General features: G+C 39.8%; 2 protein-coding genes across 3 annotated transcripts in view; both read left to right on the forward strand.

Annotated features, from left to right (window-relative positions):
- The first annotated feature begins 343 nt into the window (after positions 1-343).
- Positions 344-26,184, forward strand: LOC121933643 (EF-hand calcium-binding domain-containing protein 13-like). Its single transcript, XM_042473625.1, has 20 exons — positions 344-466; positions 3,452-3,595; positions 4,778-4,849; positions 6,595-6,738; positions 7,088-7,159; positions 8,665-8,808; positions 9,127-9,198; positions 10,482-10,625; positions 13,537-13,608; positions 14,990-15,136; positions 17,259-17,330; positions 18,663-18,806; positions 19,052-19,123; positions 19,513-19,656; positions 19,880-19,951; positions 20,380-20,523; positions 21,708-21,779; positions 22,955-23,098; positions 25,876-25,947; positions 26,114-26,184. Exons 1-20 carry the CDS (start codon positions 388-390, stop codon positions 26,182-26,184), a joined length of 2,097 nt encoding a protein of 698 aa, XP_042329559.1. The 5' UTR covers positions 344-387.
- LOC121935143 (EF-hand calcium-binding domain-containing protein 13-like) overlaps positions 23,067-27,338 on the forward strand; it is a 50,370-nt gene continuing 46,098 nt past the window's right edge. For both annotated transcript variants that reach the window (XM_042476308.1, XM_042476309.1), the window contains exons 1-2: positions 23,067-23,098; positions 25,876-25,947. The gene's annotated coding sequence lies outside the window, so the exon portion shown is untranslated. The remainder of the gene's footprint in view (positions 23,099-25,875; positions 25,948-27,338) is intronic.

Here is a 27,338-nt window from a genome sequence, read left to right on the forward strand (position 1 = left end):
ATTTAAGAAATTCCCAAAGAATTGTGGGCTGCTCTTTCATCTACTAAGGTGGATGATTAGCTTCCACTAGAGCTGGCAATGCCACAAAGAGCATGATTTGTTTTTTCCTATGACTCCTCTGTTCTGCTGCTGACAGGGATTGGATCCAGCTGGGACTGTCTATAATATCCTTGGCAAACATGGTGATAAGCTTCTCTTGACAGTGAATGGAAGCAGAACATCACCCAGCATTCCAATGGGAAAGCAGTCACTATGGATGACAAAAGAATAGATCTCTATTGTGTGGAGTGATACTGAGCTTAACAAGGGAATGGGAATTGGACCCATTCCTTTACTAGGTTGTCACATTTAGCCAAGGACGGTTAGGCTTGGTGTGTGTATATCAAGATGAAAGCTGAGAAAGATGAACAAAGAACTGCTTCTGATCATGACCTGAGTGTGGTTAAGGGCAAACCTAATTTTAAGGGTGAGGCCAGACTTTTTCTTTCAAGCCAAAGATACTTTGGCTTTACTCACTTTATTGGGAAATCTAATGATGGCAAGAATAGAAAGGTCTCTCTCTCCTTAAACTGCAGAAATTGCATGGTGATCAAGTCACCTGTTAAATGAGGAATGAGTGGCACATCCAATGAAACTTAGGCCTGTTACAGACTGCCAAAATAAAGCTGCTTCGGATCTCTTTGGAGGTATGCTGTTTAAATGATGCATGCATCCTAAGAATCTGGAAGCTGCACCAAAGCTGCACTCCAGTGCTTAGGATTGGATTGTGGCTTTGGTGCAACCTCCGGACTCTTAGGACCCATGCATCATTTAAATAGCATACCTCCAAAGAGACCCGAAGCAGCTTTATTTTGGCAGTCTGTAACAGGCCTTCCTTTGCATCTGCTTCCATTGGCTGCTACTTTTGTTTTTTAAGGGTCTGTTTCTCTTATCTTTCTTACCTGCCTGTGTACTTTTGTGACGCAGGAAGGAGTATTTGAACTACTGCAGCTGGGAAAGACAGTTTGTCCCAGCCCCCACATCAAGACGTTGTCCACTCTGGTATTAAACTGTAGTTTCTTGACTGAGAACATTTTGGATACAGCTGAGATTAAGAAACCATGATTTGATCAACCATCTCTAAAATCAACCCAGTATTTGAGATAGACTAGCTTTGTGACATGGTTCATGTTTTTTACCTGAATATTTTCTTGGCAGTAAGCAGAACTTGGAAGTAATTGGTTTAAATTAATTTCTCTTTCTTTTCTTTTTGCAAGGATAATACCTTAAGTTATAATGCAACGGTAACATAAATAGCAATGACCGCAATTCCTTTTTAAAATGTAACAGTATAAAAAGATTTCAATCTGTAATGGCAATGAATTGTTTTTCACAAAGCAAATTTCCAAGCTCTGGCAGTAAGTCCCACTGATCTCAATGTGTCTTACTTCTGACTAGAAAGCAAAACTTTAGGCCTGCTTTCAGATGAAGTATCAGTTGGGGTTTTCTTCATTGTTATTTCACAAGATACCCATATTTAAACAAATCTTTCAATATGAAAAATTAAAGAAACTTACTTCAAGTCACTGCCCCCTCTTTTTTTTTTTGAAGAGGTATATAGTTCTGTACTATTTGAATAATATAAACAGTACGAAAAGGGTATGCTTTGACTGAGAGTTCCTGCATGGTAGGGGGTTGGACTGGATGGTCCTTGTGGTCTCTTCCAACTCTATGATTCTATGAGAAGTGGTCTTTACCAATGTAGTACAACCCTACTGTCTAGCAGCTGAATTGGGAACCTAGCAGCTGACTTAACACATATCCTACAAATATTCCTCTGAGGTTTTACAAATTCTTCCTTGTGATGGCCCTAGCATACCAATACTGCATTATTTCTCCATAAAGATTCTTTTGTGGGATACATAAACCAACAAATATCAGCTTGGCCCTTAGTTATCAGGAGTGGAGGAAACACTTCACAGAATCTAGGCCTAACCAAAACAGGTTCTGAAGTTCAATTTTTGGCTCATATGTTGTCTCTAGCATCCACCAAATAAAAGGAAGCAAGTTTGTTTAATTTCTTCATAGTGTGGAACAAACAATAATAATGTGGTTTGCTCCCTCATCATACCTTACTAAAGGATTTCAGTAACCATCACTTAAATTTCTGCATTTGGTGTACACCATTTGGAAACTACACAGCTTTTCATTTATAGTTCTTTGATTTGCCCATTTTGAGTCTATGGCAGCCATAGTTCCCAGTCAGCCGAGACTGACCTTCTCTTGAATGCTGCTATCTGAGCAGGGCATACAAAATGCAACTATACATCATACAAAGACTAAGAACAGAATGACTTTTTGCATGTGATCCCAGCCGCTGAGAAAGCTTTAGTTATGGGATCCATAAAACCAGACACACACTCAGCTTGCTGGATGCCAGTTAAAGCTTGCCTCTTTTCCTTTCACTTGTGCTTTTAAACCAAGTCTAACATGCAGAAATCTAACCAACACAGTGTTTAGTACCAATACCGGATAGACTGGTAGAGCGATGGACTGAGACAGATAAATAGAAAGTGACGTGAAAGAGCATAATCAGATTAATATTTGTATATTAAACTATGGTTAAAGAAGTAGGAACAGGGTAGCAACCCTGTAATATGTGACAGTGAGTATTTTTCACACCATTAGTTCAGTATGTGCCATTGTAATTAAACTGAATGGTTGTCAGCATATGCTGAAAGGGTTGTATGAAAAAGCCTCTACAGAGCTGTGTGTGTGTGTGTATTTACATTATGTTGTACAGATTTAATATAGCTAGCATAGCTGCTGAAATGTGTTTGACTGCCATATAGCGATCTGCTATCTATCATGTGTATCTGTCCACCTATATCTATGTAAAACTAGATATTAGTGGGAATGTGTATTCCCTGCAGTTAGTATGTTTTCTCCTTTCACAATATGCGTTCTTCAGAGATGTATGCCTTAGCAATGAGACTTTCAGATTAAGCACATGTTTATCGCCTAACAACTAATCCCAAAACAGAGCATCCTAAATGCAAGATACACAGTTGAGAACAAGCATGTGCTTTGACAAACAAGTATCTTTCATCACTTGACATCCCTGAGTTAAACACACAGTTTTTTCTGTTTGAACATTTCATTCTTCTCTACCCAAATGCAGACACACAGGAAAGGGATGTGAAAAGGTGTGCAGTGCAACAGATGGGGAACATGATGCACCTGAAACCTTGTTGTGAGGAAGCAATGGAGGAAATAATTTAAAATGCAAAAGTTGCTTGTAGCCAAAGCGTTAAGCATCTCTTCCTTCCCTCTGGGTTGTTTGTTTTTGTTTACTTAACCTTCTTGTGAAGAGCAGTTGTTGGGGGTTTTTTCAAGAAAAACAGTGTGCATGATTTGTTTCATATGCCTGCATGTGATGTGTAGTTTGCCCCAAACTAGAGTATCTTTTTAGCCTTACAGGATGCCTTCGATGTCATCAACATGCTTGCCGGAGACAGTGTCAAAGATCATGAGCTGTGGTCCATCCTGAAGAAACTGGGAGTGAATTTGAATAACAAGGAGTTCCAGGAGCTGCTGAAGAAGGCAGATGTGGAGAGTGAGTCTCAAGCTTTCCACAACTTTTACCTTTGAGTTGGTTTGACAAAGCTGTGATGGCAATTCCATTCTTTTTTCTTCCCAGATATGTCTAAAGTTACTGATTTTTCTTTTGGTTTTTAATATTTCTCTATGTTGCCTCTTTTTTAAAGTGAGATTTGTATGTACATGGATGTCTGCTGCTTTGGCTCTGTCAGTCAGGCAGAGATTGGCTTTTGAAAGTAACCTGTTTGAACCAATGTCAAGTGGAGAGATTCTCCATAAGTCTACAAAGAAATCATAGCACATTGAACTTTATTAACAGTCCAAATCATTGTAGTAGGTTGATTTGCACAATGTGCATTTAATTGCTAGTCATTGTTATTTAGTGTGCACTGTCCCTTTGCACATGTCCAATACAGTATTTTAAATTGATTTCCTTTTTAGAAGCTTCACAATATACTTTCTAATAAACATTAGGGGTTGTGTCATTATTTGGAGCCCTGGTCGCACAGTGGTTAAATGTCAGTGTTGCAGCCACTCACTCACAAACCATAAGGTTGTGAGTTCAATCTCAGCCGGGGCTCAAGGTTGACTCAGCTTAGCATCCTTCCAAAGTCACTAAAATGAGTACCCAGCTTGTTAGGAGAAATTAGCTTACAGTTAGAGACTGCTTAATGCGGTATGAAGCACTATATAAATGAAGCTGCTATTGCTATTGCTATTACCTATGAAAACATTTCCCTACAAGTGTTGTTGTTGTTGTTGTTGTGTGCCCTGAAGTCATTTCTAACTTATGGCGACCCTAAGGTGAACCTATCATGGGATTTTCCTGGCAAGATTTGTTCAAAGGGGGTTCGCCATTGCCCTCTTCTGAAGCTTACCACGGTTTACATGGCTGAGCCAGGATTTCACTGTATATATCCAACTGTACTTATCAATGAGCCTTTGATTCATCTGTAATAAGAGAAGTCAATCAGGCATTTCTGTCTTCCTTGAGCCCTAAGGCAGTGGCGGTGGATGTATGGTCTTTCCATCATCTCTAACCCACTGAGCATGCTCACCGCAGCTAATGGCAGCTGGGGTTCAACAACATCTGGATGGCCAGAACTTCTTTCTCTCTGCCCTAAAGGTTTACCTAGGCTATCTAAATCCCACTGAAAAAGTAGGTATCATAACACATTCCTAAACCTTGACATTGCAGAAGACGGGATGGTGAACTTCAACGGCTTCATGGTTGCCTTGGGGAAAACACGGCTCTTCACTGAACTTGCAAGTGAGTAGACCAGATGGCTATGCATATGTTTGGGTAATGGGGTAAGGGCATTTACAGACAGAAAAATTATGGCAATACCATCTCCAGCGCTAATATTGTAATAGGCTCACACCAGTGCTGGTAGTGCTGTGTCTCAATTCCTATACACTACATGAATTTCATTTATTATTATTTTTAATGGGGTTGGATAAAATATATCCATTGAGAGGGAGCCTTAAGAGCAGAACTTGAAGTGTTTTTAAAAAGATACTTGTTATTATACTAATAATACTTTTGGTTACTTTTAAATCATTATTATGAAAATATAAAAATGGCCTCCCCAGCATTGCATTAGAAGTAACAATGATTTTTAAAAAATACTTATTTATTCGTGTTTTATTTCGGATTTTATGACCACCTTAGAATTTTTGAACCATTTTCTGTTTTATCTCTCTTTTATGTTAGTTTCTATGTGTGATATTTGTGATAACAATTAACATTTAATAAAAAAAGAAGAAGTAACAATGATTAACTATGATCAACCATAGTGTGTTATCTCCAAAAAGAGTAATTTCCTTCCCAGTCTTTGCCTTACTTTTTAAATGATTTTACACTACTGCAAAAGAAATGCATTACAAATAACTCACCCTGCTTTTCAAAAAGCACTACTAATAATAAAATCGATGCAATTATGATTTATCAGGATTAATATACTTCAATCAAACTTCCTATGTTGAAAGGACTAGCATTTTTTATCCTCAAACTACTTGATTTGACAGACACAATATTGATTAATCCTATATCACCCCATGTTTTCAGATGCTTAAAATGTCCCAGTTTTTCTCTCTCTTCCTCTTACTTTCCGCCTTCATCCTCCGCTTACTCCGATTGCTGCAAACTGAGTTCAAAATGAAAAAGTAGTTTGTACTGAATGAACAGAGGAGAGGAGACGCTGGGTAAGGTGCATAATCTTGCCATCCCTGTAGGCTCAGGCAAATGCAAACTGCTGCAGCCTCATATTAATAACCTCTGCCATCTTGACCACACTCTGATGTTGCTGGGCCACATGTGTCCTAATTTTCATCCATTCATTCACTAGTGGAGAGTTTGGAGATCTGGGAGCCAATTTTTAGATCCCAGGATCCACCATGGGTTGCACCAGCCCCTCTTTACAAACCTGGAATTGGAGGCGTTCATAAACCTGCTTTCATTTTTCAAAAATAGAAAATTCAAAGAACATTATGGGAAAAAAGGCTTTTTGTCTGCAGGAGTCAACAAAAGAAAAAAATCTCCGACATTTTCTGAGGAAAATGATTGCTGAAATTTTTTTGTTGAGCTCTAGTGTGAACTAAAAGAATAAAAATAAAAATGGGCCAGATGCGTTACATAATATCATCCTTTTTCGGGTGATCTGCTGCATTTCTCCATGTTTATTTTTTCTTGACCCCTTTGTATATTTGGTGACAGCAGTGATTATGGCACTTCTTTTAAAGGGTTTAAAATAAAATAGAAACAAAAAGCATGCATTCATGATAATAAAACAAGATAGTAAAATAGAATAGATAAAATCACCCAATTAAAATTCTTGGCAAACAAAAAGGCTTTGATTTTTGTGCCAAAATATTGGTATGCTGACACCAGTCACCCTTTCTTTGGAAGTATATTTAAAAATCTGGGTACCACAACTGAGCATGCTTTCGTGTTAAGAATGGAAGGCAGCCAAATCTGATTTGAGACTACAGGTGCACATGTTTGCAATTTTACAGTGTTGAAGAACACCATTCAAGGCATTGAGAAGATTGAAGGAGACAAGATGATTGTGCATGATCTCCCTTTCTTTGTGAGAAACTTGGGGATCCAACTCTCTGACCAAGAGTTTGAGCAAGCCCTAAAACAGGTACCTGTAGATGGTAAGTCCTTGAAGAGCGTCTTTCTCATCCACATCACTGAAATGCCCAGCCAGCAGTGCAACAGAAAGGATGCTTTCTTTTTTATTTTAGTGCCCCTGTGAACTGCAGCAGACTCCAGGAATACCTCAAAACTAGTCGCCACAAAAGGGAATCATGTTTTGAACTGAAAGTACAAGCAGTTCGGCCACTATTTGCCTGGTTTGACTTGGCCCATGACAAATCTTTCTCCCAGGTTACAAATTTAGGTTGTCAGTTGTGGAAGCAGCTTATTATGCACCTTCAATGCACTCTAGCAAAGTAATTCTTGTGCTTCTCAAATATATGCATACAATTATTTCTTGATTTGCAGGCAATGGAAAGGTAGTTGTGAGAGACTTCATTAAAGTTCTTACCAACATTCCACATTTCTCTGAACTGTCAGGTAAGTAAAATCCGTAGTTAAACAGGGAAGGAGAGGCGGCATTGCAATAAGCTGAGCTGGGCCATGAATAATTTGTCTGAGTTTGTGAAAGTTACAACAACAATATGCAAGCAAATAGACTGACAAAACATCTCAATTAAATTGTCCTAGATGGGATCACAAAAGTAATTTTGGCAATACTCATTGCCCACCGCCACCTCTGACCCATAGCTGCTGTGTTATCGAAGCATGGCTAGGACACCCGTTTTCATTGACAAGGGTAACCCAACAATGAGTTTGCAATTGCACTAGTCACCCGGTGTGAAACATTGTCGCTGGGGCAGTTGCGATATTGAGAGTCATGTATCAGTGTCTCCTCCTCTCTCGTTATCCCCCCTGGATTCAACCCATTATTTTTGCTAAGGAAAAAGCCAGGCTTTGCATCAGGCTAGAATAGCCCTTAGTTTGATATACCAGAGGCTAAAAACAAAGGCTGCATCTGCACTGCAGAAATAATCCAGTTTGTCACCACTTTAACTGCCATGACTCAATGCTATGGAATTCTGGGAATTGTTGTTTGCTGTGGCACCAGAGCACTTTGACAAATAAGGATAAATGTCACACTAAACCACAGTTCCCAGAATTCCATAACACTGAGCCACGACAATTAAGGTGGTGTCAAAATGTATCATTTCTATAGTGTTGGACACAGTTATCAGTGTTGGACAGACAATGTTCCCATCCTCAGTGAATGAGGCTATATCCTTTTAGGCACATCCTCAGCTCCCCTAAAGGAGGTTTTCTTTACTGAGTTTACTCAGTTTCATTTTTGAGGGAAAATTTACAGTTTACTTAGCCCATACTAGTTTGCCTCAGCACTTATAGCTGGAAATATTCATTTAGGGCAGTGGTTCTCAACCTTCCTAATGCTGCGACCTTTTAATAGGTTCCTCATATTGTGGTGACCTCCAGTGGATAGAGGAATGGTGTCTCAGTTCCTAAGACCATCGGAAATATGTGTTTTCTGATGCTCTTAGGTGACTCCTGCAAAAGGGTTGTGATCCACAGGTTGAGAACTGCTGATTTAGGGGCTGTACAGATGGGCAGCATGTAGCTGCCCCTTTACTGGACAGATCAGGACTGTGGCAGCCACACACTGCGGCCCCAATTTGGCCACTGAAGACCACAAAAAGGAGCCACAGAAAGCGGGTCTTTTTTGTGCTCTCCAAGGGGTGTTGTAGCTGTGACAGCATGACTTTATGATGCCTCTTTGGCGCTGCATCATGTAGATGCAGAGCTGGAGCCATGCCATGATGCTGTGTAGACTGGCGCATGCCAAAATGGCACCCTGAGGCAAGCTTAAAGCATCCAGCGTGCGGCCCACAGGCCAGCCAGTCTGTATGGCCTCCAAGTCTGTGAAAATCTTGGGGTGGGATGAGGCCCAGAACTCCATTTTTAACGTTTTCATTTTCATATGCTAGTTATTAGTTCCCATGAGCAAAACTCAACTTTGCTTTTTCCCTCAGTGCTGAAGGATGCAATTAAAGCAGTCAGCAATATTCAAGGAAACAAGGTTTCTCTGCAGGACCTCAAATCCACCCTCAAGAACATGGGCATTTGTTTATACCCAGAGGAATATCAGGAACTAATTCAGACAACTCCCATTGACAGTGAGTATTACTAGGAGATTCTCACAGGAGGCTATGGTTTTGTCTTTGTCTTCTCAGCCTCCAACTGTTACCAGGAACCAAAAAGTGACAAATATGCCATGCCCCTTTATTGGGAATCAGAAAAAAGACTTTCAGTGGAAACAGAGGACTCCGACCTGCAAGCCATGCTCTTCTATGTTTTTGTGTGCAATTACCTTACATGTGTGGCAAAGTATCCACTCTCAGACCCATCGTTCTATCCCTTTTTCTGTTCCAGTACAGCAGTTCCTTTCCCTAACTTGCCCCATCATTGAATGGTATCATCTTTTCATTTTGCAGAGGAAGGGAATATTGATATTGAGAATATCAAAAAGAAGATATCCAAATCAGAACGCTTTAAAGAAATGGAAGGTGAGCTGTGAGAAGAATGAGAATTGTAAAGAGAGGGAAAATCTTGTGTCACAGTGTACAAATTCTGCTCTCTTTCTAATACCACTATCAAAAGAACGTATTTAGAATATGCAAAAGAAGGGGTGTTATAGCTGTTATTCTCCCAACTTCTCCATATCAATTTCTCTGGTGTGAGGAAGGTGTTGAACACCAACTCTTAAAAGAGTCAACTATTCATAGTTCAGGACTTATTCTGTACAAAAACCTTTGCCCTTTTTTGCACAGTAAACGGAATAGAAATATTATTTTCTGTGTAGAATATGCTGTAGTTGGGGACTAATTCTGTGCAAAATTTGAAGGTGGTTCTTTTGTGTGTTTTATGCACAATAAAACCACATGTGACTGTGAGTTTTGCTCAGATTAAGTCCCAAATCATGAAAATTCTTATCAGTCCAGGAATCTCCTCAAGGTTTCTTAACACTCAAGAAATATATTTTTCAACTATTTTCTGCATCTTTTCAAACATTCTTTGCATCCCTACTTGCTCCACATAGCAAATCCCAGACAGGCAGTGACATCTTTTAACTTCCAGTTTGTGTTTCTCATTTAAATTGGGGGGGGGGGCATTATTATCCAAAGAATGGGGTAGGTTTCTTGCACCTTGTGAAATTTTACTACAACTCCCTAAATACCCCAGCTTTGCTCTGGTTAGGTGAATTGTTTTCCACTAACTTCACAATGTTTTGCTGATACCTGTGCTCTTGCCCTGTAATTCCTTCCCTTGCACTGAAAACAGGAGAAAAGGAGCTAGGCCTTGATGTCTACGAATCCTAAACATAACCATAGAAGTAGCCATGGTACAAGCAGAAACAGGCACTGGTGAAAACACTTTGTGACAGTACGGGGCTCGACAGACGGGCAGAAAGGGGGGGTAACATGCTTCCCCTTTCTGCCCCAGAAGCAGGCCGCAGCAATCACAAGGCACGGCTTGTGCACAGCAGAAAAAGAAGCCCCGAAAGGGGCCTTCTTTTTGCGCCTCAGAAGGGGTGCCATTGGTGTGCATGATGATGCCCGTCATGCGCCGCACTGTTTGGGTGCTGCACACGGCAGACATAATAATTGCGCACCACATGTAAATGGCGGTGCGCCAAGATGGCACCTATGGTGAGCAATAGGGCTCAGGAGCATGCGGACACTCCGCTCTATCAAGCCCTAATTTCTGCCCCAGGCCGGTGCAAAACACCAATCTGTACCAGGCCCAAGTTGTTAAATAAGGTGGGTTTTTTCCTTCTTTTCCCCTCCAGCTCTGAACAACACCATCAAGGCCTTTAGTCAGTTCGGTGATGGGAGAGTGAAGGTTTCTGACCTAGAGGCATGCCTCAACAATATTGGGATCCATCTAACCAAGTCAGAATTAGCCCAGGCCACAAGGTCCATGGAAGTCTCTTGTGAGTATTTGTCTTACGCCTGTGATTTTTTCCAAGCTTGTCAAAATGCACAGGTTGCAACTTTGTAAGAGGTCCATACAGCAATGGTTTTTCTTTTGGAACTGAGGGGGACTTCACATGCAACATTTTTCATACATGTCTGTAAGGTGGCCAGGGAAGAATTGAAAGGTTTAATCAGTTAATTAGCTGATCAACATTTGCATTGAAATAACATGTTTGGTTGGTGAAGGTATAAGATTAAGGGATAAATCCAATGGATAGCTGTGATTAAAGTACACCCATTGAATTAGTAGACTTTTTAAGTAATTGTGATCCATTTAATAATGGGTAGTTAAGAATAATACCCATTAATAAATGAGTCACAATTACTTAACAAGTCTAGTCTTTCAATGGGTTTACAGTTGTTCCTCTGGATTCACTGACTTCCCATTTGCAGTTTTGACCTCAAACGGGAAATGAGGATGGACAAAATGTTGCGCGCAGGGGGGGGAGAGCATGTAACCATTAAAAACAATGGAGCTTCAATATTTGCTGTTTTTCTTTTGCGGGGGTGGGCAGAATGGATCCCCCACGAATTGGGATGACTGTACTTTAGTTGGGTTTATCCATTGGATTTAACCCTTAATTGGACTTTGTGGTGGAAGAGATTGGCAGGAAAAAGCAGCTCCAACCTGTATTTTCTGGAAGTGGATCAAACCCCACTGTGCACACTGGCCACTTTGAAGGTGGCCTAAATGCTCATCTGCATGGTGAAGCATCAAACTGCACTGCTGGGTAATTTTTTTTTGTTGCCTTCCCATCATGCATGCACACGATCACACAAACACACCACCAGCAACTAACTGCTGGCTATCACATTGGATAGTTGCGCAGGGGCCATGTCACTTTGATTGGCCAAACAGTCGCACTACAGTCCTCCACCAGTACAGGGTATTGGCACATTGGTGTGCCCAGTAAAACACTGTCAAAGCACAATCATGTCCTCCTACATGCCCCCTTATTCCCCTTCACTCCACTGCCCCCACTTTTTTGCATTGCAGCTCCAACCACTTGGGTACACCGGCTCTGCACTCTTTTAATGCTCACCTGCACTGGTGCATTTATATGCAGCTTTAGAGTTAGGGTTAGGATGGATCGCTCCTTTAGAACTGATCTCACATTGGGGCATTTATACACAGGGTCAATGGTGCATATTTTCGGGGCTAAATCAGAATATTCTGGATTCTTTTTGCTCTGTTTTTAAGCTCCGGAGTGCAGCTTCAATGTGGTTTCCACCTGCTAGGGAGGCATGCGTCATCTAAACGCCCTGCCTTCAAAGCAGTTTGAAACTGCTTTATTTGGCCCATCTGTTTCACCCCTAAGAGAGCCAGCATGGCACAGTGGTTTGAGCATTGGACTGGAGACTACCGTTCTATTCCTGCTCAGCTGTGAAACCCATTAGAGGGTTGGCTTGGGGTCGCCATAAGTCAGGAAAGACTTGAAGGCAGACAACACACACAGTTAGAACTAATAGTTGGATTTATGCTAATAGCACACCAGATCATTTCTGAGGCTATTTTGGTTTTGATGCATTATAATAGGTATTTTTAAATAAATAAATAAATACAGACAGACTAAGTGGTACATAGAAGCAAGCAAGCTTAAAGCAGTGACTCCTGCAGAGATACAGAAGTTATCCATCTCTAAGGTCAGTAATTCTGCAATATTTCTGTAGCAAGAGTGATTGAATAACCCAGTCACACTGAATACAGCGACATGTCAGAATTACCTAATCCAGGGATAATTGAGAGGAAGCAAATCATGATTTACTACAGTGGTTCTCAAATAGTGTGGTGGGATCCCCAGGGGTGTGTGCAAGGGGTATGTGAGACTTGGAGGCCCTGATCCCTTCTCCTCTTCCTCTTCCTCTTCCCAATTTTTTTTACACATAAAATTTACACATGCATTGAGTTAAATATTGAATTTACTTAAATAAATCCGTTCTAGTTTGAATGATGTGTTATTTCCTTATAAAATGTTAAAATATGAACATACACGGATGTGCAAATGAAAATATGCACACTAAATAAATAAAACCTTTTTATTAATATACTGCATTGAACAAGGAAGTGCAACATCTGCATCTAGATGTGAAAAAGGACCCCAAGGGTAAACAGTGTGAGTGCACCCCAACAAATCATCTCTTTTGCCAGAAAAAAATTGTTGAGCATTCTTGGGGAATCTTAGGACTAAAGAAATGACCTTGTAAAACCAGGCCACACTTTGCCCACCACTGCTTTAGAGACTTTATTTTCTTTATACTTACAGCTACCATGAAAGGTAGGCCATATTATTCCTGTATTATAGAGAGAGGCCTATAGCTGAGAGCAAGACTTGCCTAAGGTGACCTAGCATGTACATGGATGAAACTGTGTTCCCTGGCTCATGGCACATGTGTTCAGCCACTGCACAGACTATTGGCAAAAAGTGATTTCCCTTCCACAGAAGGAGGTTAGCAAGGAAGGCTCTTCGGGGAACTCAGAAAAGAGGGATGGGTTGTAAGACAGTACTCAAAATAAAATCTAGAAGAATATCTGTGTCAGTCTGTTGCAGCAAAAACAGCAACAAGAACATCTTGTGGTAAGCAATCACTCCTGCATTCCCAGGCTCACACAGTATATATACACCCAAATTTTCCAGGCAAAGCATTCTCTGAAGATGCCAGCCACAGATGCTGGCGAAACGTCAGGAAGAAACTTTTCTGGAACATGGTCACATAGCCTGAAAAACCCACAAAAAACATCTTGTGGTAGCTTAAAGACTAACACATTTGATTTGGCATAATATTTTTGTGGAGTCTACTCAGTTCATCAAATGCACTCACTAAGTCTCTATTATAATGATCACCTAATTGCTTGGGTTTTTTCTGTAGCCGATGGGACTTTAAATGTCCTTGAACTGACTTCAGCTATGAAAGGAACAAAGTTGTTCAAAACATATTCAGGTAAGATCTTGTTCTGCTCCAGAATTAATCTGTGTTATGAGTAATCTGTATTTACAGCAGTGGAAGCTGGTAGCTTTCATGACAGTGGAGCAGTGAATGTTCTCTGTTTTGATTGACACTAGTTTACAGGAACCATCCAAGATGCTTTTGAGGGCAAGGACTCACCTTAAATAATTCCTTTTTAAAAGTTCAGAGTAAACCGTATCATCACTATCCAATTGACATGGAAGCTACAAGTTGCTACTGTTTTAACGTTTTGCTTAGTCTAGTTCATATATTAGTTTTTCACAATGTACTGTGCTCAGAGCTGCTCACAAATAATTGTAGCCTAGCATTGGCCAAAGATATAGTGCTGGCTGCAATGGGCAAGATTCTCTCTCTCGCCTTCAATCCACATATAAAAGCCAACTACCCTGGCAGTTGAACATGGCACTGCATCTAAGAGCAAGAGATTAGCACAAACAGTGCAAAGAAGGCCCATGAAGTAGCATATAGTTCTCCACCGGAGGTGGCTCCCTCACTTTGCCTGTGGAGGGCTGATAGCTTTTTATATCCTCAATAGCTGATACCTTTCTCCTTCTTTTGCGACTGCTTGTGCCAGTGTAGTTATGCTACACAGTGTGCCAACAGGATTCCAGCCTAGGTCTCACAATGACATGATTTTTTAAAAAAAAGGAAGGAAGAAAGAAATGATGCTTTTGTACAGAGACACATTCACTTAAATGCCCCCACTGATAACCATAAATTTCCCTCTAGAAGTCCCTGTCAGAGCGCAGCTATATTAGTTATTGATTTAGAGCATTTCCGAGGCTCCGTTCAAGACTGCAGAGTGAAAATCATCACAATATAGCTGCTGGACCTCTGAGCATAAAAAATAATGGCAGCCATCAGATGAAGCCTCAGCGGTTGGTAATAAGCTTCCCCACCACTCCAGAAATCAAATAAAACGCCTCCTGATTTGCCACCTGAGAATGGGGGAGGAAAAGGGAGTGTCATTTAAGGTCAAGCAAAGTTGTCTGAAACATCTCCCCTGTGTACACTAGAGCAGTATCACCTGTAGGTTTAGGTTACTGTTCAACACTGCAGTATTGCTGCAGGTGTGAGGTCGAGTGGGTTCTGGACCTCGCCACTTTGGGATCTACCCACAACCAATTCTGATTCGGGTCCTTTCACGTGCTTTCCTGGAGCCAGTGCAGTCTTTGGACCAACAAACAAACAAAATATAACACCCACATCCCCATCCCTGAAATGGGATGTGGCATAATTCTCTGCAGAAAAGATCTGGCCTTTGCGAGTGGTCTTTTCTAGTGTCTCAAAGTGAGAACCTTAGCTTTTAAGCCTGACTTTTAATTGATAGCGCTGCTGCTGTTCTCTGCTGCAGCTGTGTTTGAGGCCATCCTTGCTCTCAAGTTCATCAAGGAATACAAGAATATGAAGTCAAAACGTGTGAGAAGAAAGCTGAATACTTTTGGCCTACAAATAGCTAATGAGGTGATCTCCCAGGTACTCATTTCAGCACAGATGACGGGTAAGTCTGCAAGGTTAACCATCCACATATTGGGTTTTTTTATCACATGCGGGAAGGAAGCGACATCAGTAACGATGATCGCACGATACCACTTCCCTCCCATAGCTGCCCTGTGCCTTTTCATTCACGGGGAAAACCTGTGAATGAACTACCAATCGTGCAATGCCACGGGTGCAAAAAGCCATTCCCAGGGCATTCACGCACTTGGCAGTCACATGATGTCACTTTCCCCTCCTTCTACTTCCCCTCCTCCTCCTCATATATATATATATGTGTGTGTGTGTGTGTGTGTGTGTGTGTCTTTTGCACAATTTCGGAGCTCTGAAGCCTCAGAATTTTGAAAATTCATTTTAAAAACCTTAAATTGGGGCTGCAGAACTCAGTAATTATGCGAAAACAGTTGTAAAAAAACAAAAACGAAAAACTAAAGGCATGTTGGGTAAGGCATAAGGGAGAGACGGAGGCATTAAGGGAGAGGACAGCAAGACAACACGGTGCTGGCAACATTCCTGGTTGCACAAATGAAGAAGTACAATGGTGGCTGCTCTAAAACTGGCATTTTGCCATTTTATTTTGGCTTGCAGGATTGCAGCATGAAAGGGGCTGGTGTGATAATGCCCTTTGTTCTATAGATTCTACAGAAAGCTATACGAAATATTTCTGATAGATCATTTCTGTATCGATAGTAAAAGATTCCAATCTTGTTTCCTTTCTTTGGAACAAAGTTTTCCGTAATGCTTGGAACTTCTTAGAGGAAACTGTGCACTATCTCTCCAAGTGGACTATATCCTAAACCACTTTTTATCAGTTAAAGTAATGGGGGAAATGTCATAAAATAACTGCTCATACAGGGTCCTTTCAAATTGGGAAACATATAGGAAACCAGCTATGAAGTCCTGTTGAGCAATGGAGAAAAAGAAAGAAAAACACACTTGGTCACCTCATTCTGCAATGACCTGAAAATGATCTGGGAAAAGAAAACATCTGGTAAACTGGAAAACAGGTTTCAGTGCAACCTAAGGGATGATAATTCCAACAATCCATGCTAAGAAACTATCATAAGGCTTCCCTGAAATTGTTCCCAAAACTAGAGTAGGAACAAAAGAAGGACAGTGATTTACTGCCAGAAACATGTATTAGAATATACAGATTGTTCTTGGAAACTAGGGACACCTAAAAGCAAACATCTTTATCAAGGGCTTGTGCGCATCTATTTCACTCTGTTCTTGTGAAAATTTGCTAGGAATCAAACTATATGTTACACATAGGACCATCAATAGAAGCTGGAAAACTGTTAGGATCCCAAAACACAATTCTAACAGAGCTTTGTGTCTGAACTGCAAACAAATCTTGTGTTTACCTTCTGATAACTAATCCCAAACAAAAGCAAGCCAATTTGCAAACCATATGAATTGTGGAAAGCTTCTGATGTGACAATCAGAATCTTCCACTATTTATGGAATTTCTGCTCCTAATGATATATATGTGTGTATGTGCCTTCATTTCACCTGTTGATGTTTGGCGACTCCATGAATTTCATAGGGTTTTCTTAGGCAAGAAATATTCAGAGGTGGTTTTCCCAGTTTCTTCCTCTGCAATATAGCCTACAGCACCTGGTATTCATTGCAAGCCTCCCATTCAAATCCTAACCAGAACTGACCCTGTTTAGCTTCCAAGATCAGACAGGATCTGGTCCCTTGATTATCTGTGAAGTAGTTTGACATTTGGTCCCAAGCTTCAAAATTTTTGCCTCAAGGTTAATCTAGATTATACATTTAGCATACTTTAAAGGGGCTGCTCCTTTCCATGGTGAAAGGTATCGGTTTGCTATAGCATGTGATTTTTCTTCACCAGCATATCATCATGCTTTATTTTGTAGTTGGCTCTTTGAAACTAAACACAGGTTTAATGTGCAGATCTAACGGTTGAGACAAATTTTTCTGAGGAAATCTTATAGGATGATTCTTCTTGTAGGTCAACCATAGGGACAATGCATTTCCTTTAATACCTAATCGGTCCCTTAGCTTTTTTTTCTCTAGTGAATAGTAAAAAAAAAAAAAATCAGTTTTTTCACACAGTGTTTTTATTTGTTTTAATTTGCTCTCTCTGCTGTAATTTGTAGAAGCTGGGCAAGCAAAATTCAATGACTTCTTGAGGGCTCTGATAAGGAATCAAGAGTTTAAAACATCTGCAGGTAAGAGAAATAACTCCAGTAGAGTCAAACTCCTATTTGACAGAGTGAAGAAGTCATCAAAAAACACATTCTTGTGGTTTTCAGTTACTATTTTTTTATTATGTCATGTTGTCCATTTTTCTGAATGGTTGGAAGTTGCAGGGCTTAGCATTACAGTTTTATGTTTCTTTTTGATCACTGAAGAATCATGACATCATTGTATTTTTCCTGTGGCTAAAAATCTACAAAGTTGGCACAATGGAGCAAAATATATTCCCACAATCAGCGGACAACAATGTGGTTAGATGTACCTTTCTGTCACACTTTTATTTATTTTAAAAGATTAATATAATTTGTTCATGAATATTGTTACAGTCTCCTTCCTTTTGATCTATTTTGTATCTATCTAATAGTTGTTTGTAGACTAGCCAGTGTCTTTCTAGTGCAAAACCTTGAATTTCATTTATTTGTTTTAATTCATATTGGCCTTGGCTGTTTTTTCTTCAAGATGCCTTTGTATCTTATCCAACCTGTAATTGTTTGGTCCTTCCTAGAAGGGTTTCCTAGTGTTTTTGAATAGAAAAAAATGTTTTATTTTTCCCTCCAAGTAGCAAGGATTGATTTATGAATAAAATGGTGCTGAAATTCTTTGTGTATCTTTCTCTTGTCATACCAGAGGTAGGCATGCCACCCTAAGCGCAAATTAAAGCTTTCCAGATTTAAAAGTTTTATGTTTTCTAGTTTCACCCAATCTGACAACCACACTAGGATGTTTGCTTGAAAGTATAATTGTATATTGGGTAAATCACAGATTACAGATTCCTAATGATTTTTTATTGGGAGGTTTGTGAAAAGAAAGTTAAGTTTTGGGAGAATTGCCATTTTGATTGCTGCTATTCTACCCATGAAATATAATTTCAGTTCTGTCCATTTGTGCAAGTCTTGTTGGATGGTTTTCCAAACTGTTTTGTAATTGTTATCAAATAAGTCTGTGTTCTTATTTGTTAGCCAAATGCCAAGATATTTTGCTTTCTTAACTATATTGAATTTGAAATTTCTTGTAGTTTGTTATTTTCTGTATTCGTCATATTTCTTGTTATAAACACTGTTTTTTCTTTATTTATTTGGAAGCCTGCAATGTTTTCAAATCTTGTAAAGAGATCCATTAACTTGGTAACGCTTTCTGTGGGTTCTTCAAGGAAGATTGCAAGATCATCCGCATAAGCTTTTAGAATGTATTATTTACCTTTGATTCTTGTCCTTTTACCTTGAGTACCTTGCGGTCACACTTAGTTGCTCAGTTTAATATCCCCTGTGCTTTGTTAAATGTCTAACATCTTCCCTTCCCTATAGCCTTAGCAGATGGCTTTAACATTCTTGCCAAACTAAAAAATGGAAGGATTGGTGTAGAGGATTTACAAGTACTTATGAAGAGCTTCAACATGAACTTACCCTCCAAGGATTTATCAGAGGCATTGGCCTTTTGCAGTATTGATGGTGAGTATCTGTTGTGTCTTGGGTTGTAAATGAAAATTATTTGTGAGCTGGGGATACTGTGTGTGTATACATGTGGATGTGTACATACATGTATTATATCTATATTTTAAAAAGCATGAAATAAATATTCTATATTTAAAACAATACAATCTCCAGTTTGTGGGAGAGAGGAGATCCTTAGCCTGTACAATATTATTTTTCTGTTTTGTCCACATCTGCACCTTTCTTCTCTGCTCCATTTTCAGACAACAAGACAGTAAATCTGAAGGACTTCCTTAGGGGGGTGGCCCATACTAGTACTTTTATTACTAATCCAGGTAAGTGAAAAGAGATCTCTCAAAATAGCAAAGCTGGCCTGGGGGACTTGCAGTTACAAGATTCTGAGTTAGTGACTGGTTCCCTTTTTTAAAAGATAGAAAGAATATGTTCTTGCTTGCATCCCTTCCTCCCCTATACTAGAAATTAAGCACTGAAAGGAGAAAGAAGAAAGTGATAGCTTCAAAAGTGGATAGTGGGGGGTATATCAGATCAGTAGAGAAAACAGATAGAGGAAAAGGTAAAGGGGTCATGTGACAGGAGAGGGCACAGGAAAAGTGAACTGTGAACTATAAAGGGGCATGTAAAGGGGCAACACATCCAGATGGCACCTGGTATGGGAAAGTGGCATTAGGCTGTCTTGATGACCTTGAAGAGTGTGTTTTGGCAGAATTACAGCTGACTTGCATGACTCTGAGCACACTCCAGGGGGACCAGTTTGACCTCTATGCCCTTGAGTCTACCCTGAGCAGCATGGATCTTCCAGAAGCTAATGAATTACTGCAACAAGTGATGAAGACAGCCCAAGTTGATGGTAAGCCTTCCAAATAGGGCCTGGTACTGTCCTCATACATTAAAAAAAACTATTTGCTCTACTCTTCAGAACTTGAAAACATTGCCTTTTTATTACAATTATTCCTAGAGCCCACCGCCATCATAGGCACTAGTCATGCTTGGATGGGGGACTCTAGGAGTTATAGTCCAAAGCACTTTTCCAAGTTCTGCTGTCCCTATCTGAACAAGATTTTGCCTTGCAGGTCATGGTAAGGTGAATTTCAGAGAATTCATGAGGATTTCCATTGTCATACCAGAACTCCCAAAAGCAATTGGTAAGGACAAAACACAGTTTTAGTTTCCTGTTCCATGGATGTGAATTGTGAGATCTACTCCTTTGGAGTTGGATTCATTAATTAAATTACTGTGCAGAAGATCTCTGTTCTCATTATCTTTCCCTTGAAGTCTCAGGCTCATATATGATGATCAGTTGAGTAATTCTTTCCCTGACACTTAGATTTTTTTTCCAATGCAAAGTAACTGTAGTAGACAAGAAGTGAGCAAAGGGGAACAGATATCTGCTTAATGAGAACACAGTTGCTGTGTGCTCATTCAGCATAACCACACCAGACTGGGTTCATCAAGATATGGGTATATCATTTGGTGAAAGCATTTTGCACCAAGTGTCATGTGTTGTGTGAGTCTCAGTTCCACACGGATGAAAACTGAGCAGATTTGTTTTCCTCTTTCTTGTACTTGGCAGTGCTGAAGGAGACTTTTAATGCAATGAGTGATATCAAAGATGACCAAATCCATGTGAATGATCTGCCAAAAACTTTGGCTGGTATGGGCATCAATTTGACTCCAGAGGAGCTCCAACAACTAAAGAACTCTGTTACAGTCTCAGGTGAGATTACAATGAACACTGCTTAGATATCAGCATTCCACGTATTGATATGGTCACTTTAACCAATGTGACATACTGCTCCATTTCGCCATTATGGAAAGGTGCACAAAAAATGACTTCATTAAAACTGGGGAGGGAAACCATATAATCATAGTGATATCACATATATTATCCAATAGGAACCCATATCTTTACCACCACCTGCCCAGAACTTTCTGTCATGATAACTCAAAAGCACACTATATGTTTGAACTATGTAATTCTCACTTCCAGTCCCACTAATGTCAGGATGGAATTCTGAATCATTTCTCCCAGTTTTCCAGTGCAGAGGTACCCAATAATAACTTCAACCTATATTACAGAGCTATTATGTCATTTGCAGAAACATTGTATGTAAGTATTATGCATATTATAAGAGCATGTGAAAGTTTGCACTGAAATAAATCCCATTATATTTTATGATATTCATTAGTAAGTGCATTGAGGATTGCAGTTTCAAGCACCATACAAATGCTAAGCATTCTGATTATCTCTCTAGCCTGTGGGCTACAACTGGGGCCCTGTCTGCATGGACCAAATAAAATGTCTTCCTTCCGTGTTCTCTGCAAGGAGTCTGGATGATGCATGGCCCAAACCCCAGTTCTGGTCTGAACAGTCCAGATGGCATTCTTCCAGTTCAGCACCAAATCTATGGTATACACCCCTCCCTTATAATGTATTAAAATACCTTTTGCTCCATATCTTCCCAAATGATCCAGAACCCTCCATTATGACTCTGGGCAGTTGTTTACAATGTGTTTCTCACTCGCTCTGAGGTTAGAACAAGGCACTCAGACATGTGATCGACACTGGGTGCCTCATTCTAACCTCAGAGTGAATGACTCACTTCTGTGGTGGCCATGCCAGGCAACACAGTGGGATGCATGAGGGAAAAGCCATCCAGTGTAGCAATGAGAATGGCCAGGTGACAAGGGGATGTCAGGGCAACTCCAGTGCCAGAATAATCTGGATTATTCCTACAGTATTCTGGTCCATGCAGACATAACCTGACTTTCAATAGGTAAGTTTATTCAATGCAAAATCCTTCTTCATCATGGAGGGCCATTCCAGGCACATACTCAGGATTTTTTATGCATAGCTATGACTTCTTCCACTCATACTGTCTGCCATTCTCTCCCTTATAGGTGATGGAAAAGTGCATTTTAAAGACGTCATGATGAATATCACTGGTGCCCAGTCCTTCACTGAATTCCATGGTTAGCGTGCTCTTATACAAATTCTTTCCTCTTTTTAGGACTTAGTGATCCATGAATATGTTCAAAGAAGCTGGAATGTGTGCATACATCAAGGAAGGGACTAGTTTTGACACCTCCAATTAATACTAAACTCACAGTTTTCTGTCAGAGTTTCTCACTGATATGCCTTACTTTCTATCTGTATGTTGATAACCACAAATAGAATGGAGGATAGAGGTGTATGAGATAGAATGTCCCTCCGTCATCTAAACTGGGACCTCAATGTCAGGGAGAAGGGATCCCCAATTTTTTTTTAAAGGTGACATAATTTGCTCCATTATACCATGTAAATTTAATACATGTAGATTCATATAACTATTTATTTCAACACTTGGGGTGGAAAACTGGCAAGTCAGCTATTTCCAGACTTTTGTGTATGTACTGGGTTAGCCGGTGATGTAAGTACTGTATATACTCATGTATAAGTCTAGAAATTTTAGTCAAAAAATTGACACAAAAAACCTAGATTGACTTATCCATGGATCAATGTAAATACTATACTTTAACTCATAAAAAACAGAACCATCCCTTGGTGAAAAGCAAGAATGTAATCTGTCCTGGAAGCACTGACCCTGCTCTATTCTCTCATCCATCCATCCATCCGTGTGAGCACACAGTTATGCCTTCTGGAATTTTGGAAGTTCTTTGGCATTGTTTTTCTTTGCTTCATCCTTTAGATTCTTTGTTACATGGCCCTAAGTTTTACCCTCAACTTATCCACAGGTCATGTCAAAATCCATAGTTTTGGCCCCAAAACCTGCCCTCGACTTAAACATGAGGTTGACTTATAGTTGAGTATATATGGTACTTCTGAGGATTCATGAGATGTAATGTATGATTAGGCAAGGGTGGCTGACTCTCCATCCTAAATGGTGTCTCAGAAGACTGTCCCTTCTGGAATGCTGCAATATTGTTCTTGTGCAGTAGATCATTTTAAGTAGATGGAATGAGGTCTTGCCTGATGAGTTCAGTAAATACCTGTCTGCTTGAATGGGATAAATATATCACCTATTTGGAATACAAGATTGCATTACAGTAAAATTCTCACAGCTCAGATCATCTTATAGTGAGTGATCTTTTGGACTGGTTATCTGGGACAGCGTTATATTACATTTACCAAAATATTGTTTCTATAGCTTTACAGAATGCTTTCAATGTGATCAATGCAACTTGCAAAGAGAAGATTAAAAAGGAAGACTTGCCAGCTGTTCTGGAAGATTTGGGAATCCAACTGTCCCCTGATGAACTTCAGGCAGCTCTGGCATTGGTTTCTATTGATGGTAAAGTTTTAATTAAATAATTCACATAATCTTGCCTTTCTTTCAAGATGGTCAATAAACTCCATTATAAATCCAAATTAAAAATAGAAAAAATATATAATTACATTTCTACATCTAACTCTCTGTCTAATACCATAGTTGTTAGTATGTCCCATCAAGTTATCTTCAAGTTATGGCAACCTGAATGGGAGAACTCCCAGAAACCCTGTTATTAATAGTCATAGATCTACTCAGGTCTTGCAAACCTAATGCTGTGGCTTGTTTAAGTGTGTGGTCTTTTGCTTACCCACTTCACTCTTCCCAGCACCGCTGTTATTTCCAGTGAGTCATATTTTCTAACAGTATGTCCAAAGTATGATAGCTAGTGGGAATTCATGCTTGATTTGTTCTCTTTGACCCATTTATTTGTCTTTGGGGAGTACAAGGCATTTGGAAACTCTCCTTCAATATCACATATGAAATAAATTGACTCGCCACCTTTCTTCTTTGTCCAGCTTTCAAATCTGTACATGAAAATCTGAAATACAATATGGTATCTCTTTTTTCATCTTTTATTTTCAGAGTTTAATGTAACTGAGGCCTCATCTACACTGGAGAATTAATACATTTTGCCACTACTTTAACTGCCATGGTTCAATGGTACAGAATCCTGGGATTTGTAGTTTGTTGTAGCCACAAAGCTCTCTTACAGAGAAGGATCAATGTCTCACAAATTCAGCAGCATTGAGCCATGTTATGGTTAAATTAAACCAGTATAAGACTATATCAGCCAGACAGTTTTACTGCATATCATTATGAGATTTTGCAAAACTAGTGGGGATATGTAATGAAATGTAAAGTGCTAAAAAGTGCTAATGAAAAGGCAAGGTTAAGAAATAGGGGTGACCTTCATCTTTAGTGCCTCTGTTCTAGGTGACATGAAAACACAGCCTGCACTTAGCAACACCTAATGAGTGGACTGGAGAATATGATACCAATGGCAACCAGGGCTGCCATGTCAGTTGGACAGTGAATCTATTCTGAGTTTTGGATAGCTTTGGAGGAACTATGGGAAGTGTTCATCTGTTTAGGAGTTTGGGTTCATCGCCTTCACTAGTTCTTTAGTTCTTATGTTGTTATTGTTGTTTTATGCCTTCAAGTTATTTTCAACTCATGGTGACCCTAAGGCAACCCTATCACAGAGTTTTCTGAGGCTGAGGGTGTTGGACTCACCCAAAGTCACTCAGTGGGTCTTCATGGTCAAGCAAGGAATCAAACCCTGATCTCCAGAGTCATAGTCCAATTCTGAAATGACACACACTGGCTCTCCAGTTCCTTAGTTCTGATTAAAACCTGGAGAAAATTATTTGCCCCATGGAATGTAACTACCAGGCATCCTTGTCCAATGTTGAAGAACTATTGTTGCTAACCAGAGATAGGCCTGAGAAGTGAAGTGGATGAGAGACCCCCTACACATACAGGTAGAAGAAGTGATGTAGATTTGAATCAACTAACTCAAATTCAAATCAGACTCAAGTTGCTTTAATAATCTGACTTGGATTCAGTTTGGCAATAAATGACGCACCAACTCAACTTGACTTGAAACTTGTATTTTTTAAAGACTGACTTGCTGGCCTAACTTTATCTATAAACATTACAAAACGGAAAATGATTTTCCTCCTTTGGACAGTAATGCTTCCATCTCACTCCTTTTGCCTACCAATCACGTAAGTGGTATTTTGCCATGCAGAAAACCCCCACTTACTGTAGACCCCTGGCTCAAGCCCACTGCTTAACGTGTTTGCTGTTCCCCTCGAAGAAATACATATGGAGGAATCTTTTGCCTACTGCTTTTAGGAAAAGCTTTTGAAGACTCTTTGGATGTGCAACAGGGACAGACTACTGAATAGGCCTGATTTTTCTAAAATGCAATCTTGATTTTTTTTAAAAAAACAACAACCAGCTTTGTGCATGGCTTCTTGACTTTCTGGTTATTGAAACTCCCCCCGCCTCCACACACATATACTCCACACCTCTTTTTTTTTCCTGCTAAAGTTGGCACCAAGACTTAAAACTTGACTTGAGACTTGACTTGAAAGTATCTTACAAGACCTTGAGACTCGATTTGAGACTTGAAGGTGGAGGCTTTAGACTTGAGGCTTGGACTAAAAGGCTTCAATACATCACTGGCTTGGAACTATGAATCACAGCATCTTCGTTAGGAACGGCTTACACAGTGTTATTTTCCCATGTCGACTGCTTTGATGCATAGCCCCAGACACTGATAGAAAAACATGGGGAAAGGTGCTGAACTCTATCCCCCAAGAGGTACAGAACTTGCATAGTTCCTCCAAAGCTGTCCAAAATGCAAAGTTCACTGTCCCACTGACATGGGAACCCCAGCTGCTATTGGCTCATATTCTCCAACTCATTCATTAGATTGTTCCATAATGATGTTGCTAATTGCATGTCATATTTTTATGTTCCACAGAATGGAGGTATTGAAGACCAAGCTCACTCCTATTGGCACTTGCAACTACTACTGTTGTTCCCTTTCCTTTCTCTGCCCAGTGGGTCCCTTCACCTTCAAGCAAATGTGTGGAAGGGAGCAACAGTAGCCTGGGTGTTTCATAACAATATTTGAAGAATCCACATAGTTTGGTTTTCAAACCTGTACAAATTTTGCGTCGTCTTCATGACAAATACAATGGTGCTTGCCATGCATCTTTAGTAGATAATGTATGCATTTTAGATACAGTGTTATTCATGTGTATTTTATCATTGTTTCTCCACTAAAGAATCTGGGAAACTGGATGGGACAGAAGTCCTGAAGATTTTGTCCAATGCTCCACAGTTTTCTAAGCTCAGAGGTAAGGATTTGAAGAGTTAGGGAAGATAAACTGGGTTTGTTTGTCTGTTTGTTTGTTTTTTCCGCCATAGAGGGCAGAACTTGGAAGCTCTGCATTGGGAAGGCAGGTGCCAAGCAACTGGGAACGTGCTGAAGTTAGTAAATTACTTCTTAATTTGTCTAAATAGACAAACTAACTGAAACAGACAGGCCAAAAAGTGCTGGTTCCAGCCGCTTCAGTGGTGTAGTGTACAGGTGACATATACCCCCAACATGGCCAGAAGCCGCTGTGAGGCCACTGGCAAAAAGAGCTATGAAAAGCTCCTCCTTGCTGGTGGCTGGTTTGGGACAGTGGCAGCAGCCTTCTTTAAGAGCAGGCCTTCAAGTCGCCACTGTCCCAGGCTGGTCAGGGCTCAATTGCGGGCAGAGCAGCCCCTGGCCACTCCAAGCCTCCCTTCTGCATCACCCCTCTATCTCAGCCACCTGTGAAAGAAGTTTTTGGTTTTTGAAATAGTTTTGAATTTGGAATTCCAGATAAGGGAGATTCAGCCTATAATTCTCTGCTAATTTTTTTATCCAATGAAGCAATGAATAATATTAGTAATTTTCTTTCTGCTGTGAGAGACTTCAAAAACTTCACAGTTTTGAAGACTGTTTGTAGTTTGAGACTTATTCTACATAAAGTTTGCACATTGTATATCTGAATACACACAAAAGCATTTTGCCTGTGCTGAAAATGCTGTTTCTTGCACAAAAATACATGTAACTAAAAAAATAAATTCCAGATCTGGCTATTTCTTGAGTGGTTTTTTAAAATGTGTCTTTAAATTATGGCCAAAATCCAATTGCTAATCCTTACTAAAGTAAGCTCATTGTATCAATTGATGAATGATAAATTCTATGCTTAAGTAAATCCTGTTGATGGCTCTACTCCAGTTGGATCTAGCAACTGGATTTAAGTAAAAGGTTACTTCCAAACTTTGTAACCTGCAAAAATTTAACTGGAAATGTCTCTTTTCCTTCTCCGTGGTATCTTTCTGAATGCACTTTCTAATAAAACACACATGTGCCTAGATGTCTCTTGTATTTTATTTTATTGATACATTTTTAATATTTTATGTTCGTAATTGTTTATACTTTCTTCGAATGTGTTTTATGTAATATTCTTGTATAAGCTGCCTTGAGTCAGATTTTTGGAAGGGAAGTAGCATATAAATCTTACAGTTAATAAGTAAAAGGAACCCATCTCAGCGTTCTGGATGAGCCATGCAAAGAGCAGGCACTATCACAACACTTATGGCCAGATAATTGTGTACTCCATGCTAAACAAATGTAATAAATATATAATGGTTTTGCAGCAAGGCAATTCAAATTCTGCACCATGAAAACCTAGAATCTGCAGCCTGTCTAAAT

Source organism: Sceloporus undulatus, chromosome 6, assembly GCF_019175285.1.
Source record: "Sceloporus undulatus isolate JIND9_A2432 ecotype Alabama chromosome 6, SceUnd_v1.1, whole genome shotgun sequence".
NCBI classification, from domain to species: Eukaryota; Metazoa; Chordata; class Lepidosauria; order Squamata; family Phrynosomatidae; genus Sceloporus; species Sceloporus undulatus.